The sequence below is a fragment of the Schistosoma haematobium genome, chromosome 1 (genome assembly GCF_000699445.3).
Source record: "Schistosoma haematobium chromosome 1, whole genome shotgun sequence".
Lineage (NCBI taxonomy): Eukaryota > Metazoa > Platyhelminthes > Trematoda > Strigeidida > Schistosomatidae > Schistosoma > Schistosoma haematobium.
In genome coordinates, this window is record NC_067196.1 from 43,267,611 (window position 1) to 43,288,632 (window position 21,022).

The 21,022-nt window shown below is 29.8% G+C and overlaps 1 protein-coding gene across 1 annotated transcript in view; it reads right to left on the reverse strand.

Annotated features, from left to right (window-relative positions):
- Positions 1-19,800, reverse strand: part of PTK7 (Inactive tyrosine-protein kinase 7) — an 85,985-nt gene extending 66,185 nt beyond the window's left edge. The window contains exons 1-3 of the mRNA XM_012940127.3: positions 19,383-19,800; positions 5,350-5,652; positions 4,426-4,573 (exon numbers count right to left, since the gene is read on the reverse strand). Of these exons, the coding sequence (XP_012795581.2) occupies positions 4,426-4,573; positions 5,350-5,652; positions 19,383-19,485 (554 nt within the window). The 5' untranslated portion in view covers positions 19,486-19,800. The remainder of the gene's footprint in view (positions 1-4,425; positions 4,574-5,349; positions 5,653-19,382) is intronic.
- Between the last annotated feature and the right edge of the window lie 1,222 nt (positions 19,801-21,022).

The window sequence follows — 21,022 nt, forward strand, 5'->3', positions numbered from 1 at the left end:
TTAATACATCCTTTCTAAACCTTGTCAACATGCTTACAAACTGACTAATAAGATAAAATTACCAATATTACAGGACGATTTTTCTAACAGTTTAATAATCAACTATTGACTGTCATCATAAACACGACAAGCTAAAATTACTTGTTGTCAAACAGGGTTTACTGAAAAAAAATCTGAAAACATTATTTTATGATTGATTTTTGCCTGATTAATATATTAATATTACTGTTACTGTTAAATATTTCCATATAAAATGGATTAAATGTCTCTAACTAGATCGGAGTGTAGGATTCTCTTCCTTAACCACTTGTGACTATTGATAGTTAGTTTCTCTTGGTTCAGTACTGTAATGTACTGACGGAACAATACATACAATAACACAAATAGTGAAACCAATAAAACGAATTTCGTAAATATTTTTAATTAAATATCACTAATTTCCGCTTTAAAATCAATTTTACGAACCTCCCGATCAGTTTGTACTATAACTTTCAAAGTATTCTTGTCACTGTTTTTCAGACTACGACGTAATGGCTTAAAATTATAAATTACAACTGTGATATGAATAGTGTATATGTATCAAGTTAAGATACAAGTTCATTCTCTTGCATCAAACATCATTTAAAGCACTTATACTATGTCATATTTCTATCAATTACTTCATAATAATTCATTAACAGAAGTCGTCTACTTTATGTTATTTATTCTTATTTTCCTGTTGTCTACTTGACTGTTAAACTATATAAATGAGTCAGAGATACTCCTACCATCTATCATAGATTCATAAATTAAATGAAACACATTGGTAATCCAGTTAGCTAAGAAAGTTAAACCATAGCTTTTAATACACACATATATTATACAAGTCAGCAGCCTCAGCAGCAGTAGGTCTCAACATACACAAAGGGAAAAGCAAGATTCTCCGATACAATACAGTATGCAACAATCGAATCACACTAGATGGAGATCTGGAAGATGTAAAATCCTTTACTTATCTGGGCAGCATCAATGATGAACACGATGGACCTAATGTAGATGTAAAGGCGCGGATTGGCAAAGCAAGAGCAGCATGCTTACAACTGAAGAACATCTGGAACTCAAAAAAACTGTTAACCAACACCAAGGTCAGAATTTTCAATACAAATATCAAGGCAGTTCTCCTGTATGGGGCGGAAACTTGGAGAACTACGAAAGCCACCATCCAGAAGATACAAGTGTTTATTTACAGTTGTCTACGTCAAATACTTCGGATCCATTTGCCAGACACTGTCAGCAACAATCTACTGTGGGAGAGAACAAACCAGATTCCAGTGGAGGAAGAAGTCAGGAAGAAGCGCTGGAAGTGGATAGGACACACATTGAAGAAAGCACCCAACTGCATCACAAGGCAAGCCCTCATTTAGAATCCTCAAGGTTAAAGGAAAAGAGGAAGACCAAAGAACACATCACGTCGAGAAATGGAGACAGATATGAGAAAAATTAACAAAAATTAGATAGAACTGGAAGGGAAGGCCCAGGACAGAGTGGGTTGGCGAATGCTGGTCGGCGGACCATGCTCTATTGGGAGTAACAGGCGTAAGTAAGTAAGTAATATTATACAAGCAAAAATGCACGTAGGGACTTGGTTTCGAATGTCCATGAATGAAAAACGACTCGTTAAGTTGTTAATTAGAAGAACTATATATAAACGTCATCTCAATGTATGCTACTTTTTATTACTGATATATTATGAAGAACAAAATTAATAGTATCGAAATACTATGATTTTTACCTATAATAACAGTAAGTCACAAAAATATCTCTGTTGATATTAGAATTGCAGTGAACAACCCTATTCAGTATATACACCTTGGAATTAGATCAAATAAATATATATAAATGGAAATTCAGATGAGTGAATACATCACACAGAAGAGAATGTTTTAAAAATGTAAGTTATCGTAAATGTAGAGTATAATGCAATTAGACATAGTGCGATGTAGGAAACAGAATGACATTATTTGGATAAGCTATTTGAAACATTTCAGTTGTTTAAACTTTGTTAGAACAAGTTAATTTTACTTCTTCATTATATTTTCTTTTTCAAATGCTCCAATTCCAAGACTAAATTTGATTCAATGAGTAAATATATGCAGCACACAACCAAGATAAACAAAATGTCAAATCAAATAAGTTTTTTTTAAAATTTACTTATACATGTGAATATTCAACATTATTATTATTATTGTCTTACCACTATACAATTGAAAATGAGGGAAATGACTTTCGGGGTTGTTTTTTTAAAACAACATTAAAGTATAATTAGAGATTTGTTAATTTGTCACGTTCAACTATTGACATAAATAATCCCAGGAAAACTTAGCCAGTACCATTATATTAATATGATCATAACGTGATTAGAGAATAATTTCCAGATATATTAAATAAACTTAGCAGATGTGATATTTATAATCACTTTAAGTTAATGATTTACGGCGAGACTATAATTTATGGACGAACCAATCAGATATAAGATAACGAGTCACGAATTTGGGCGAGGAGTTCATTCATACATTTGGCTAAATAGAGTTTGGGCATTGCAGCTGATGTCAAATAGTGATGAAAACCGTAAATCTAAGTTTAAACCCTAACCATCAACTGTAAATGAGAATTCTAACTGCTTGATAACCTTATTTAGTCCTAATTAGAAGTTGTTCACTCTCAAGGTCACTTCAGCGTCGCTAATAGGTCGTCCATAAATTATAGTCTCACCTGATTTACTTTTAATGGTTGAATTCATAAGCCGATTTAAGCTAAACAAATTAATTAAACAGTTATAGTACTTTTTATGTAAATCCGCCTAGGGATCCCACAAAAATTTCATGGTGAAGTTCCAGAAATTAAAGGAATACTGAGAACATTTTGTCTAATCAGTATACGCAGAGGAATCTTCTAGAAAACTGACGGGTTTTGTACCAATCTATGATTGGAAGATTACTTATTCTTTTACCAATTTTAGCATCCTTCTAAAAGTTGCCAGTGGTTAACGTTTGCCAATAAACCAGTAAATAATCTTATTTTGTATGCATTAAGGAATCTTGAGGTAAAAATACTCTTAATTCACTCTATTCTCTACTATTCACGGCTCAAGTGTAAGAGTACATAAGAAATTTAGAAACCCTCTAAGAAGTTATTACCAAGCATTTGAATACCAACACATGCCAAAATATTCCAGTAATGATATAGTATCTAATACTTTATGAAATTCATCTCATCACAGTGAAAAAAAGAAGATACGGATTGTAAGTTGCGTTTATTTTTTGACTGATAATTCTAAATAAAATCAATAACACATAAACGTTTTTCTATACAATATATTCTATAAGATTTATGCGGTAGTTGGCTTCATTTTATACTGAAATCCTAGTAGTACCCTAAGTCTCAGAAAAAAATCATTACAATGTTCTAAATTTCCACTAACATCAAACACGATTCAACAAACATTATGAATAGGGATAAACTTGATTTAGAGGTTACACTTTAAACTTAATTAAACTAAACTTGTCAAAACTACAAAGTAGACAAATTTATTAGATATTATTGATTAGCTAGTCAAAATTTTATACATTCACAAGTTAGTCATAAACTGAATACACTATTGGGAATATATATCATAGTTAAAGTGAATAATACACTTCTGAATTCATATAGAAACATAGTTTATTCAGTTTACCAAAAGCCCTATCTCCAATTCTAAATACTCAGGAATATTCCACTATCAAGAAGTACATAATATAAATTATACCAAACAATCACTATGATGAATTCATTGATTCCTAAAAAAAGAAAATTGCCATCCTCATTTTAACTTAGATTTTGAATCTATCCAATAGTTATTCAATTGTAGACTTTATAGATAAACCATGTTATTATGAGATAATAGATGAGAATGTGAATAATTTTGAAGATAATATAAAATCATCAGTTTTTCGCATGAATAGTTTCTTAAACTGTTTAGCTATAACAACAATAGTAATAATAATATGTATCATTACCAAGGTTTGACTTGATAATTTCGAATAAATTGAGCATTGGATAGATTGTTATAAATAAATAATATATTTTTTAAATATCCGAATGAGTAGAAAAATTAGATTTTCTAACGTTTCGTGACTTAGTGTAGGCCACTTCTTCGGAGAATAATAATAATAAATTGTTTAGTACATAATCAGAAAACCATGAACTGTTGTTTAGTATGTTCTGATAAATGTCTTTATAATGTTAAAACAATACTGAAGCTCTATAATTATCGAAGTAAAATTTAAAAAAAACGATCCATTTCTGTAAAATGCTCATAAAGCTCTATTTTTTAAAAAAATAAAGAATTTATTATATTGTGAAAATGAAAATATAGTATTATAATATGTATATAAACACATAACTTACGCATTCCCATTGTGAAACCATTTAATATTTGCTGGACTTAATGGTGGATTTGCTTTAACATTGCATGTTAATTCAACTTCTTCACCTAAACGAATGTCTTCATAACGTAATGGTTTAATTAAAGATACATGAACATCTGGATCCATCCCTTGAAAGAAAATAATCAAGTAATAATAATAATACAGTTCAAATAACCTGAATGAGAAGCTAAAACAGTAATATGCATAAAACACATATCAAAATTGTTCAGAGGAATTCAACGAGTATCTTAGTATATTGGGGGACTGCTTGAATGTCTGGTCTACCAGTTCCTGCCATCTAGATATTTCAACAAGTTATGTGTCTTTTGTTTGTTCCAACAGATCATTGTATTAATTAATTGCATAAATTCTTCAGGTGCGTTTGTGAAACGTTCGCGACCTTTCGCTTTATAAGTTAGGAAAGAACACAATCAAAGACATTGCGATTGCTGTGAATATACGTTTAAAGGCATGTACATTATTTAGATGTTGATTCATGAGCTGCTAACATATATATAACATGACTATTATTTGCTTATTATTACAACAAAAGGCAGAAAATTAACTGCATTCATCATGTTCTACGCTTCATTGTTTCTGTTGTTATGATGGCTAGTAAACAGAACCATATGAAGATCGAATAGCTTTACTTCAGTGAATAATTCAATATGTTATTCGTGCGTTAATTCATCAGTTGTTTTATTGTATTGCCATCCATAAATGATAATTTTTTTACTCAGATATGTACTCAGTGTGTCCTAGATATGAACCTGGTAAGGCTTGTTACATATTGCATGTTGCGGCCTTGTAATTCAAGCATAGACAGTCATTTGATCAAATTGAGCCAAGAACAAAAATTACTACCATAAGACTAATTTTCCGCATTGATCATAATGAAACTTACAGTAAATGTTTACTTTTGCTTCTCTACTAGCTGTCGTGAAAGTTGAAGAACGGTTCAACGCTTGGCATTGATAGGTACCAGGATCTAATTCACGATCAGCATGTAAAATCTGTAAATTACTATCCACTTCAAGGTAACGTCGACCACTCTCTTTTTCCAATTGCAAACGTGTACCATTATGTAACCATGAGTAATAAATATCTTTTGATGGAGTTACAGCACATCTCAAACGTAATGGTTGTCCTTCTTCAACATCTTGGTCATTTGGACTAACAGAAAAGTAAAAACTATCACTGGATGCACCTAAAAATTGTAAAATATGAAAAAAAAAGAGTATGCTTACTTATCTCTCCAAGTTTTGATCAAAATTGGATAATATAAATGAACAATTGAGCACAATAAAATCGGATTAAGATTACTTGGAGTTGACTTGATGCAGTGTGAGTAAGCTTTAAGTTGTAACAGATAGGTACAGGAACTCTTTACTGTTATATGTCTTAAAGTAGTCATCAGACAGCACTAGATATAGGTTTCTTACAGGTTGACGATCTTTAGAAAGATATATCTTCAATCCTGTATGAGTAGATGCTACCTGTAAGATTTGAATCTGGATAAACCAGTGGTATGTTATCACTAAGCTATTTAGGTTGTGCCCAGCTTGCATTAAGACTTTAATATTGATCACTGTGTATTAATAAATATTATGTTAATCTTTAACGGATCACTATTAATTAAAAAAATCACATCCATACAAATTCATTAATTCTATTTTATTACTAAATAGTATATCGAGTTCGTAAGGTAGGTACCGAATTACCATGATAAAAACCAACTCTTCTAGTCTGATAATTTCAATATATCGATTAAAGAGGATTGAATCACTATTAGTCATTCAACAACATGTTAATTATTCCTTTGTTTGGTCATTATTTCTAAACTGTAGAGAAGATAAAATTCATTGAGTAGAATCCCATTTCATAGTTAATTTACTTACATATATTTATCCTACTGAAACTATTAAACATCAACCAGCAATCAATGACATGACATAAACACATTCATACAATTTACACGTACAAAACTCTTCCTTTTCTCTTCTTTTTACAAATCATCATATCTAATGATGTAATAAGAAATACAGAAAATGTTTGAATTTCAGTAAACTGGGTAACATTATTTTCAATGTGTGGATAATGCAGAAACAATGAGATTCTACAATATTTTGTATTTTAAAACAGGTAAATATGACATATTCTATATTGTGACTAACTGTATCGTCATTTCAGATTCAATCAATAATGTATATTGTGTATACATGCAGGTATATGAACTGCCAAATCAACATAGCACGATCGATAGATAGACGAACAAACAAGTTAAAAATGTAGACATATATATATATTTATATTCCAGCTAAAAAGGAATAAGTCATGTTTTCTTTAGTTACTCTTTAAGAAAAAAAACAACAACAACAACAAAACAACAGAAGTCAATATTTGTATGCAAATGAATGTCACATACGTTCGTGTATTTAGACATTTAATGTAATAATAATAGTAATGATAATAATAATAATAATAATAAACCGTAAAGGTGGAAACACAGTTAAAAATGACCCATCATGTGACAAAAACATGTAAAAGTTTCTCAATTAACGAATCACTAATACAAAACAGACGTATTCATGTATACAGGAAGTTAGATAATATATATTATTGTATAAATTGAATATTTTCAGATAAATTACAAGTTAGTTAGTTTGTTTTTAATGTTTAATGTTGAGTGATTTTTAATGTAAGAAATCAATACGTCACATAATGTATTCATTGAAGGAAGAAAAACTAACTACATACCAGCATGCTATCTGTATAAGACTAAAACTGAATGACTTTACTATGGAAATTAAAAAATATATATACAAGTAATCATTGATGCTTTTATTCTACATAGTATCATATTATGTATATGAGGTATATTTTAGTGAATTCTGAATAGAAGAAACATAATCCTTCAATTATTTTCATAATAAATTAGTTAAGTGTAATGTTTTTGAACTAGTGAGTTCAATATAAAAGAACCTACAGGACTGATAGGTCCTGGGTTCGAATCTCGCTGGGGACGGAATTGTGGATGCGCACTACTGAGGAGTCGCATACTAGGACGGAACTGCCGTCCAGTGCTTTCAGGTTTTCCATGGTGATCTAGCTTCAATTGACTCATGATTTCAACTATTGAAATTTGAATTATTCACAACTGATACAATCCTGAAATTTCCGCATTTTCATAAGTAAAAATAAATTTTAAAAAAACGAGGTTTGGTCTATTTGATATTACTGAGAGTATTTTACCTGGAAATCTAGTGTTCCGAAAGATAAAAACAATACTCTACAGACCATTAAGCTGAAAATGTAAACCATAGATGTCAATTAAGTAGCCTAAAATGTAAGGTGATTGTTGTAAGGCTTAAAAATTATTCATTTGTTGCTTGTTGGGGGTCTTGGGAGCATACTTATCAGGATTGCAACTGTCAGTATGTTCTGGTTTCCTCTAACTGTCTAGCTAAGGTTGGTCTGCGATATTAACCATACAATTTGTTGGTGTATAACATATCTGTCGCCTATTCGCTATGCAACAAATGTAATTCGGATTGGAAATCACTGAAACAACAATTTTGTTAATACTCGGAGTAATTTTACTTCCAGTCAACTCAAGTATTTAATTGAAATTCAATTCACTATACAAGCTGGTACGGAGATGTTAACAATCTTGAGAATAAACACATTTTAGAAATACCATGTAGATGAAAACTGTGCGCTATTCTGATATCCAAAGACACTACTATTATTTAAATTTATTACAAAAGTATACTTGTTAAGGAAACATTAAAGACGATTCATCGTAAAACACTCTTCTCATGACAAAATTATTCGTTTTAGCTGTAAAATTGTATTGTTAGTTAGCTAACACATTTACTATGGTGTTGGATAATGAGACAGATATTAAGTCGTTGATAGTTTGTTCAAAATTTTTAAGTGTTAATAAGAAGTTTTGTGAAAATCACAGTAGGTGATGAGAAAAACTGGAGTGAAAATTATATATATATATCTATATACATGATGTATATATTAATAATTCTTAATACCAATTTAGTGGGAAAATGAAAAAGGGCTAGAACCGTTGATATGTCGAGTTTGAACACATAGTTCGAGCTTTAGATAATGAATTCATATGGTTATAACTGTAACCCATCTTTTATATCAGTACTGTGTTTAACCTAATTCATTCGAATTCGTAAATAATTTTAGATTATTGTGATAGTGGTATATGGCTAGAATTGATGAATCGTCCAAGAGTTCAACTTTTGTTTTCGATAATTAGGCACAGTACTACTCGAGGATGAGATTAAAAGAACTACGTCTTATAAACCCTATATAATCAGCTCTACAAGGGCAAATAAACTGACTGATCGATATTGAGATGGCTTAAAATATTCACTAATGAGTTACTGCCTGCAAAAGACAATTCGAAGCTCCATGTAATGAAATATATTTTTGAGAGATCCCGAAAATTAATTTCTCAGTATGTTTATTGTATTATTTTCCTTAAATTCAGTGGTTATAAACAAAGTCTCTTTTAATACTTTAGAGTTCTTATACATTTGAGTTCACCATAAATGGAACTAGAATTAATCTCAAATATCCATCGCATACTAGATAACATTATCAAATTTAGTAGGAAAACCTTGAGTCAATATTCTTCAAACTAGCGGAACTACTCAAGTTATCTGTAGTCTTTATGAAGTTTTCAATTTCCTAATTAATTAAACGAGTTGTTGTTCTTTAAAATTATGATTCCAACATTATTCAGTCATGTGAATACTCCTAATCAAACATTTTAAAACAAATACTGAATGTAGAAATACTTTATTTAAACCAATTGAACAGGATATATGTCCAAAGGAGAAAAAACATTGATTACAAACTTCTAAATACATAGAATAGACATATTTGTGAAAACTCATATGGTTGCAGATTTGTTTAAGAATATCAGTGCTTAAAGTACAATATAAGTTAAATAGAAGTCAATAAATAACTTGAAAAAAAAACTACTTTTTACATCACCTTTGTGTTTTGTGTCAAAAACATTTGTAGGGATACAACCAAAAACAGTCTTTGTCCATCCGACAACTTAACTATAAAGAGAAATGTTAAAAAGTGTTATGATAAAGTTTTTATTTATTTATTTACTTAGACACATAAACATTGGTATAAAGAGTCACTGAACAGATATACACCACATAAATCATTCAGTTTATTTGAGAGCTGGGATATTGCCCGGGTGCCAAAATCGAAGTTATCTGATAGAAATAGGTTAACGTATACAAATCTACACCTAGAAAAGCTTTTCTTCACTTTTTAAAACTTGATATCAGTACATTAGAAATAGTTTTCGGAAAAAAAGGAAAAAAGAAAATGTAACTAGATTTCCTTGAATGCTGTTTTGTTATAACATACTACTTCAGATATCATAGTATGTATGTCCCTAGTAGTTATTCCATAGATTAACTACAGGAATATATCAATTTTCTGTTTTTGGTTTATTGAATATAAACTTTCTAATTAATTTGTGTAACTAAATTTCTGAATCAATTCCTCTATTAGTTCACTGTCACTTTCCACTCACGAATATAACTTAGTTGTATACAAAAACATTTTGAACAAGCTCAATAAAACTTGACTGTTCTTCATTATATTATCATCTTTGAAATTAAAGAAATTAATGATTAAGTTATGGATAGGTAGCTAGTTGCGAACGAAATATTACACTAATGAATGTTTGTTACAATGCTTAAGTTACTTGTAAGAATGTGCTCATATATTAGATTGACTACTTTTATGCATATAAACAAGTTTTAATTTATCAATAGAAGAAGCTATTTTCAGTATTATTATTATTGTTGTTTTATGTGTAATATCATTAGCCACAATAAGTAGATTACATGAAACATGATCAATATCACATAAACATTGAGATAGATTATACAGTTATCTAATACTTCTTTGCTATGTGTATATAATTTCAAAGAAGGTAATTGAATTCTGATCAATTGAATAGTTGCTTTTAGAAGAAAACAAAAGAGGTGGCAAATGATATACCTTTCATTTAAACAACATAATTTAATTGATTTCACAGTATAACAAATATTATTTTCAAGATATTTTAAGTGTTTACATGATTGATGGACAAAAATTTGAACCAAATAATTTTAGATCAGTTATAATTAGATATTAGAATATAAATATAATAAAGCTTATTTTTCTTTATACGTATTGATGATAAGATTAAAGGTGAGATTAAATTATATTTGAGATAGTTGTTAAGATTGAAATTCAGTATCAATTCTTTATCCTAACTGGGACTAGCCAGATGCATGTATCTGAATCGAAGTGTTAGTGTTCACATTCAAACTTGTACTCAGTAACCATTGATCTGAATACTAAAGTGTTAGCCAACTTGTTTAGTTAAAATGATTTTTAATTATTACTTGGACATATTTGTTTTTACGTTGTTTGTTTTGGTATTTCAGGACTGTTTATCTCAATCCCTGTGTTGTTGTATATGATCAATTCAATCTTAAATGTCAATAACAAGAAGATTTAAAGCGTTACAATGAACAGTAGAGTTGGAAGTATGTCCAACTTTCAATATCACATTTTCAAGAATGTGTATTGTGTGAATTCCAATGAATGTACGATAAAATTCAGATGGATACACTGAAAGATAAGACTCATAATATCTGATATCAAGAACTACCAATTTAGTATACAGACTAACCATACTCATTTGTTTTAACAACAGAAATTCCAGACTTATGAATAAATTAATTGTTATAGTTGATATCTCAGTTAAGAAAATATTTCTGGCTACATTTATTTTATGAATATAATTTTATGAATGAGAATTAACTACAACAACTAATCGTTTTCCATACGCTCCTAAAGTTAACAAAATAACGGTTGGGTAGTTGATCATTAAGGATCATTAAGAGCAACGCTATTTGTATTCGAAACTTGTTGATCAGTAAATAAGTTGTATAAGCCAAAGAATGACGAAAATGTCAATGGTTAGAAAAAAACATTTGGTTTTATATGGTTTGGTATAAAGAAGGTAAACCTTAACAGATTAGCTTCTCTCCAAATCAACGTTCCAACGTTTGACTTGTCTGGGTTTTCTAAAAAGACTTTACATGAATATGTAGATATCGATCACTAATCAACCGACAGGCCGGTCGTAACATTTGTTTATTTATTTATTAAGTTGTCTATTTTCTCATTTCTAAACCTTTATTATTTTGCTTTTCAAAATCCCATAAATCAAAAATCGTTTGTGAATACTTATGCATTTTTAGTGTACTGTGTGTGGCCAACACTGTGGTACACACATCTATTAATATAACTTACATATGTAGAATATACCCCCAGAATATAACTCATCTGGCGACATGAGTAAATAAGAACTAGAAGAGAGAAAAACTCACAAACAAATCTATTATTTTCTATCCCTTTCAAGTCATTAGATATGAATGGGAAGATAACAGTGGATAAGCCTATATATGTGTACTGCAATTTATCTCAAATTTTATAGATTGATCTACCCCATGTAAACACGCATCTATCCATACATAAGCACAAATTCATACAAACTGATTTACCAGTTAATGTTCAATGACACTAATCAAAGTTTTATGTTGGTTTTCTGTTTTTATAATTATAATAAATATCTGGCTTGGTTATGTATAGTTACATATACGCTTATAGGTGTATTTAGCCTAAAGGCTAATAATCAGTCTAGTATAGTATATATCTATCTTCTAACATAAACTGTAAAAGTTTAGTGCTCTGACAAAAAGGCATAAAACTTTACTACTGAAAAATGAACGTGATTGAAATAATGAAATTATGTAAGATAGTAGTCAATTTATTAATAAATTTCAATGAATTTTGTGATTGTTTTAATAAACACACTAACGACAACCGGATGTCATTATTGATTATGTTGACCTTTGGAATTACTTATTATTAACAAATGACAAACAAATGAACGAATTTAGGACATTTTTATTTTCAGAAGGGATTTTGTGGAGATTTTATTAATTTTACTGTTGAAATCATGAGTCAATCGATGCTAGACCACCATGGGAAACCTGGAAGCACCGGACGGTCTTTTCGTCCTAGTATGGGACTCCCCAGTAGTGTGCATCCACGATCCTACCCCGTGAGATTCGAACCAAGGACCTATCAGTCTCGCGCGCGGACGCTTAACCTATAAACCACTGAGATAGTAACTCACTGAAGACAATGATGGACGGTGGCTCAGTTTCGTGGATTGGCTGAAGTTAGACATTTTTACTTGTTATTTCTCTTAATATCATTCATCAACTATCGACTATTCATACTTGTAGATGAAAGTGTTTGACAAATTATAACGACAAATGTTCAGTTACCAAGTTATTTTTCAATCTTAAACATGAAATCATACAGTTTGACTTCTTTTTAGAGCAAATATTTGTTGTAATGTAGAAAAAGTTTACATTTTTCACTATTCCAAATCTGTTCCATTGATGTATAATATAAATAAAGAATAATTACAATAAATAAATTGTCTCAAATGAATCTTAACATAGTAATTTATTGATGTAACTGGGAAAACATTTCAGTTATATAATGAATTAGAATAACATTAAATTCATTTGAAATTTGTAGAAATAGATGGAAATGAAATGTAGATTTCACTATCTATCTTTGCTTATAATGCTTATGACGTAAGGCAATATCGAGGCAGTATGCATACGATGTACATAAGCTAACAAGAGACGGATCAATTTCAGTCCTAAATAACAATGATAAGCTACAAGTAAACAACATCAACTGAATTCAAAATGTAAATGCTTTTGAATGGATTTGCTTACGCTTCAATTGGTACTATTTTTTATATCTTTTTTTCCTGATCTCTAGTAAATAATTAACACTATCAAATGTGGCTTATTCGACATAAGATTGTAGAAAAAAACAATCTATATCGATTCCATGTTTATCATCAATTAATATTATAGATCAATGTGAATGCAAGAACCTAACAATAAAGCAAAGCAGTTAGACAAATAGTCTAATAAGAAAGACAGGATTTCGTTATATCTAGAAGGTTGTTCTTGATATACCACGTATAACGTGAGCACCAGAACACCAGAACCCTTCCAAGTCGTAATGAGAAGACAGAATACTAATGAAAGGAATATCATCCCCAGAGTGTCAATTATAGTACAAAATTGTCAGGTATTTATCGTTTTTAGCAAGAACAAAATCATCATTACAGTCCACCAATCAGCATACAGGGGGTTATTAGCATTGTCCAATCGGGAAGCTACACGTAGGAATTCTAGGATATTCTTCCAAAAGACAATTGGATGGAATATCTTCGGCTCCTTCTGAGCCTCCTACAGCTTCCTCGAGTTCACCCGTGATCCGTCGTCACAGATTTCATATGAATGAATATGAAAATGTTCTTTTTAGTCTTCTATTCAACCGTACCGAAGTCAGTTAATATTTCTGAATAAAATTAACAGATTTATAACATGTCAAGTTAGTTTGGAATTTTTGCAAATTCAATTATGATGAATGTTGCCAATTCTCTCTAATAGGATCTTATAGAAAGTAAGAGTAAATATGTATGATATAAAAAAAATGTTCTCAAATTAATAATCGATCAAATAATTACCTAATAGACTTCATTAAATTACAAGACGAGTTCGAAGAAAATTATTATTTATTTTTTTAAATATGCATTTGTATTCAGTACATACACTAAGTATCATCTCTTACATGCATATAAAAGAGTACAAAATTAGAAATAAGTAAGAACAAGTGAACAGATGTGTAGATTATAGCGTAGTATGAAATGTGATGGGGGTCAAAGAGTATGGGAAGAAAAAAGTGCAACCAAGTAAATACACTAAAAAGCACATGATAGAATACAAATGTATCATTAATAGTTATTGTTTATTAACTAAACTAACAATTCCATCACACATAAAAAAAAGTGATCTTTCTCATTTGAATTACTTATACAACTGAAATGAAAAAATTGTGCACACTGGGATTATTGGTTGACTAAGACAAATGAACAGATATGAATAGGCACGCACATACATACTGAAACAAAAAAAGTAACGATAAGGCCTTGCGCAACAGATGTTGGTTAAAGTGTTTTAATTAATAAACAGAAGCAGAGACGATATTTTTTCGTAAGAAGAAAAGTAACAAAGAAAGGCTAACAACAGTAGGACAGTAAAATGTGCGTTACGTACTTTATTTTTAATTAATGAGAATAAAGTGTTGAATATACAGCAAGAATAGATACAATAAACCCAAACCCAACATGGTTATATATATATATATATATATATATATATATATATATATATTGCTTATTCGTCTTATGCACAAATAGACAAAGTTATTCTTTTAGTCTGATGGTTACCGACATTATCAACAAGGTTAACAATATTGTTTTTATTGCGAATAAGAAAATGTCAACTTCATGCAATCCCATACTTCGATACAATTGTACACACACTCATACATACATGAAGATATAGACACATGTAATGGATGAATTCATTGTATGTATTACGAACAAGTAGAATATATCTGTTTATCTTATTTTACAACAGAAACCAAACAAATATAACAACGAGTAAATGTTTTACTTTAACATTTGGGGGTTAAATTTAGGACAAAAAGTGGTTTTGTATTTATTTATAAACAATTTCTTACTTTTCAAAAAAAAACCCAGATTACCTCATCATACCTTGTCGCTCCACCTGTCCTATACACAGACACAAATGTAGCAGCAACAATAATGTCGAGCAATGCTTCAATAACATGTCCGACAAAGTTTACAAGTGTAGAAAAATTGGTGGAATCAATGTAAAGACAAATAGAACAACGAAATACATGTAAGATGAACAATAATGTCTCACATACACGCGCTCATACATAAGCACATATACTTAGGTGATTCTATTTCTTAATTTTTACCAAAAATCCCCTAACTTCACCTGATTACTTCTAGTCATAGTAAGTAGTTCTTTGTAGACTTTTTTTTAGGAAAAAAAACTCATTACATTACCTTTCCTCTATCTTTTTGGTTAAAAACTTGACCTTGGATAAAACCCTCCTCTTCTGACTTGTTAATGTTGTAAACAAAAGTTGTATTACAATTCGTATTCTCTTTGTTTAACTTTCAGTCTAGTTTCATTGATTGTATATACTTCATCATTGCTATTGTTGTTTGGGTGGAAGAATGTGGAATAAATGAATTAAAGATTGAGAACAATATTGTCATTTGTTTAAACGAGTGAAAAATTATCAAATGTAAGTGTGTATGAAATAATGATTAATAATAATAATAATAATAACCATTATTGTTAACATAATTATTATCTTCATGTGATACAGATAAGCCAGTTTCTTTTGTGTAGGGAGCAACAATGTATTTATTTTTCAATGAAAATTAAAAGAAACAACACTGAATAAAATAGAATGCATATGTTTACATAACTAAACACAATTGTTATTATTAATCATAGTCATGTTATCGGTGAAATTATCCCACAGGGAAATATATTACAACTGTATGTATAAGCACACATACACACACACCTGATATCTTCAGAAAAGTTGTTTATAATAATTATAAATATTATACTTATATTAGAAGCGTGTAATCAAATAGAAATATAAGTAGTAAAATTAATTTTATCATCTATTTTATTTACTTTAAACATGAAATCAAATGGAATTTGTAATTAGATCGACTTTGAAATAATTGCATAGTTAACTGTTATCAATAAAGAATAAATAGATTGTAAGCAGGTTGGTTGGTTGAATGTAGTTAAAGTTAAATAAATGAATTTATTAGGGCCAAGGAAGGATGAGAGGTTGAACGAATCGTTTCTGTACTCAAAGTTCAAGTTTGAGTTCGTAGATTGCTAATGTCTCAGCAGTGTATAAAATATTGATTCGACATCTTTTCGATCCTAATTCGATCTAACCTCTCATCCTTCCATGGCTCTAATTTCCTTTATTGGTTATGTGTACATGATAATTCTCTAATCGCGTTGCTATATGATCAAATATTTCAAATGAATTCATGTTTTGCTTAGTATAATGACATAATTGTTAAGGGTTAAAGAGATCTTTTTCACTGTTTCAATAATTTTCTTGTTTTTGAATTCCATTTCAGCACTAAGAATTGAAATGTGATTATTAAGTAGATATTATGAGCTTAGTTAACAATTATCCATCGTATTAATGAACAGAGTGAGAGAATATTAACTATGACATAACATATACAAAATTATCAATATTGGTTTACAGGTATATGTAAGCAAATCATTCACACAGACAGCATCAATTATTGAAATGTATAAAATTGAAGCTTGTTCAATAAGTGAAAAAGAAAAAAGATACTGGTTCCTGTTGCGCATAAATCTATTAGGATACGTTCACCAGATTTTAATACAATTGTTCTTTGTACATGAAATAGCCTTCAGTTTTTAGACCATACGTAGCTCAGTTAAAACTAAGTTCATATAAAAATGATTAATTATTTTATCAACTTGTTTAATTGATAAAAGAAAATGTATTCTTTATTCAATTCAAAGATAAGGAGTGTATAAAAAAAGTAACCAGTTATTTATTGTACACTTTATCATATAGTTCATCTAATTCTATAACTATGATCAGACTATTGTAGAATAACTACTGAACACATAAAATACAAATTGCTTATGTTCTACCATTTGAAAACTATGTAAATAGACTAGAATAATAAAAAAACAGTATATAAGAATAAAAATCTCGTATTTAGATGATGATATGTACCAATTACACTTTATATCTTTGCTATCCAATGAATGATCATTTTAAAGTAGTATCATACGTTGAATTAAAAATAACATTCTAATATATACTGAAGATGACAACTTGTACAAACTTTTTCAAATGAATTCATCTTGAGATTTATTATATAGTACAAATGAATTAGGCTTTCGTGGATCGGTTGAAGTTAGACATTAAAACCATTGAATGCCGGCCGGCTCAGTGGTCTAGAGGTTAAGTGTTCGTGCGCAAGACTGATAGGTCTTGGGTTCAAATTCCGTGGGGCATGATCGTGAATGCGCGCTGCTTAGGAGTCCCACACTAGGACGAAACGACCGTCCAGTGCTTCCAGGTTTTCCATGGCGATCTAACATCAATTGACTCATGATTTCAACTATAAAATTAGGCTTTCATTCAATCAGCGTATAAACACAAAAGTGGTATGCTATAATGAAAAATCATGATATTAATGAACTCCTATAAAAATGATTATATTTTACCGACTGCATGAAAAACATATTTTCTCTATTCACTCGTGTGAACAAATCGATATCCTCAAACGTTACACAATAGTTATAGTTCAGAAGATAACTGGAAATCACACATAAACACATCAGTCTTTAATATGATTGGGTTAAAATTATTTATTATTAAATCCACTTGATCAAAAACGTTATATAAGGATAAACAATCAAACAAGTAAAAACTTCAAGGGATGCATGTATATGAAGTGGTACAAGCAATATTTATTAACCATTTAAGTAATTAAAGTCCTAAAACAATGATTTCTGTTATTTGAGTTGTGATCCTACCAACTAATACTTGTAAACATTTTCCATAATGTTTGATTGTTTGTTATGTAAGACCTCTCTGAACGAATACAAAATATCAATGTGGAATCGAATAGTGTCAAGATGAAAAACAAGAATTTTAATCGAGACATTCTTTAAATTGTATTGACTTCCATATGCATTTTCACATAAAATTTTTAGAGATTGCAACACAAGCAGATCCTGGTCAAACATTCATTGAAAACCAGTAGGTAATGGACAGTTATTTCATTCGAGTATGGGACTGCTGAGTAATACACATGCACAAACTCATCATGGAATGAACCTGGGCTCTTCAGGTCTCGTAGCAGGCGCTTAAGTTTAGCTCTTTGTTTATTTTAGTGATTTTATTAAACAAATACACACCATATTTATATTCTACGAATATTACCAATTCTTTTTTGACAGTTAACCGGTAGTGAAACAAGTATGAGATAATCTAGGTACCCATGCTTGGCATAGTTATCACTGTATGTACTCAAGAATCAAGTTAAAAATAACAACAGCAGACGCATAAGAAATTCATAGATTAAATCCTCTTGGTCGGTGGAAAAGTGTTCCTAAAATATAACTTAAATATTCGATTACTTAGGTGCAAATTTCTCGTGTGACACAGTTAAATAAACACTAACATGCTAAAAGAGATCTTATTTTGTATTCTTAATCTGACAGACATAATAGCCATCAGAGTATTAGCATCCACATCCTAGCATTCAAATAATCTTGAAAACTAGAGCCAATAGATCTCACCTATATACTCGTTCCCGTTGTTTGAAATTCTATCTGCAGATATGAGGACCGAATTACTTATACTTTATGTATATGTATATATGTACTATGCGGCAATATGTATAGTACTATTTGAATATTCAGATTCTCCCAAATGCCATCACAATTATCATCATGATCACTGTAACTTAGTGACTATACGCATAACCTAAGCGATTTAATGAAGCAATGCCAATAGGACTGTAATGAATAGAATCTGTAATTTGATTTCTGTGGTATGAAAACAAGATGGATAAACCAATTAGCTACAGCTTCAAAAGAAATATAACATCAGCAACGGTATCAAATTGTTTTGTTTTTAAATTACTAAATATACTACTAGACAAACAACTGTGAATAACGTTTACTCCAAGATATGTATTATTTACTGTCACATTACATTAATGCTGTATTATCATGGAAATGTATTACTTCCAAAACGTTTTCATTATTGTTAATCATCAATGACTTATTCAAATTACTATTTACTTACCAGATTTATTGATTAGATGTAAGAACTTAATCAACAATACGATCAAATAACACACAAACAATTTACAGTTCTTATTCGAAATGAACATAATCGATTTGACCATACACTTTAATATTTCTATCCGTATTTATATGCTATGCTTTAGCTTAACTCAGCATTATGAGTGTTTTATTCACATAAATTAATTTCAATATATTGTATAACATTAGAATTGTTTTGAAATAGATCCAAAATAAATTTGTAATCCAGTTACTCTTTTATCGAATGAAAATTCTCATACTGTAATTAGTGCATTTAATGAATGAAAGTATAAAATATTCCAAAGTGTAATGTTATACTCGACAATCCATAATATGGTTAACTATTGTCTGTTTACAATGTTTGACCACGTTTTAATAAGTCAATTTAACTATATAGTAAGTATAGACCAGTAACCTGTGTATCTTATACTCTTAGCTAATTGGTTAACACAAAACATGAATTCCATTGGTCAATTTAGATGTATTGAAAAGTTGTCTAATGAACACTATTGGTTCAATTCATATCCTATAAGTGTTCCCAAAATTTTGAATCATAGATTGATAATTAGAGTTTACTTAAATTGCACAGTAGTATTGAGATAAACTAACGAGTCTAACAACTAAACAGACAAACATATAAAAAAATGGGAAAGATAATTTATGAATAATTTGTAAGAGATTTCGTCTAAATTTAAACTAATAGTTTGACAGTAGTTGAGCTCTGAGTTAATGTTAGATAGGAAGAAGGAAAATTATATTTGTTAAAGCCTATGAAATAAAAACTATTCATAAAATGGAAACTATAGAAATAAAGCAGTAAGTGGAAGAAAACTTGGAGAGTTATCTGAATTCACTTCGTTTCAAGGCTATTCATCAACTGAAAACAGACTACATGTTTACAAAGATTAATGTAATTGAAAATATAGACTGTCATATATTTGAGACTACATATTTCAACAAAAACATGAATTAAGAAACTTTACAACATTTGCTTTTATGAAATAGCTACTCATCATTGATGTGTTGACTTCCACCATATACAAAGAATGGATTGTGAAAGTATAGAACAGCTTCGACGTAATTATATAGGTAACGTTGAAAGTTCATTTTGAGTCAGTATGGTGATTGATGTCGACTAAATGTCCCAAGATAGGGATTTTTATCATTTTCTTTAGTTTTTTTCGGTCAATCAGGGATACGGTTATACGCCCAATATAAATGACTTCATAGGAGCCATTGAACTGGTTAACACAATTTGAGGAGCAGAGATTTAGGAGTTTATTTTTATTTCGTGAATTCATTATCTGGAGACTGAAGAAAGAAGAACATAATCTTGTTGTGCTTAATGTTCATTCAGTGGCTTTCATTATATTTCGTATTATTTTAGAACTGAAATTTGAGATTATTGATAGGTTTCAGTCAAAGACAAAATATTTCCATAAGATGCGTAGGTATTTATTCCTATACCACAAATTCATTCAAGTTATTCAATGAACCGAATTTGATCTAACTTATCAAAGAAATATAAAGTGACTTGTGAGATAAAAATTCGACACACATATATTGAATTCATTCTAGAATGTACTTACGTTCAACACAGTTATGTTGTATCTACCAGTA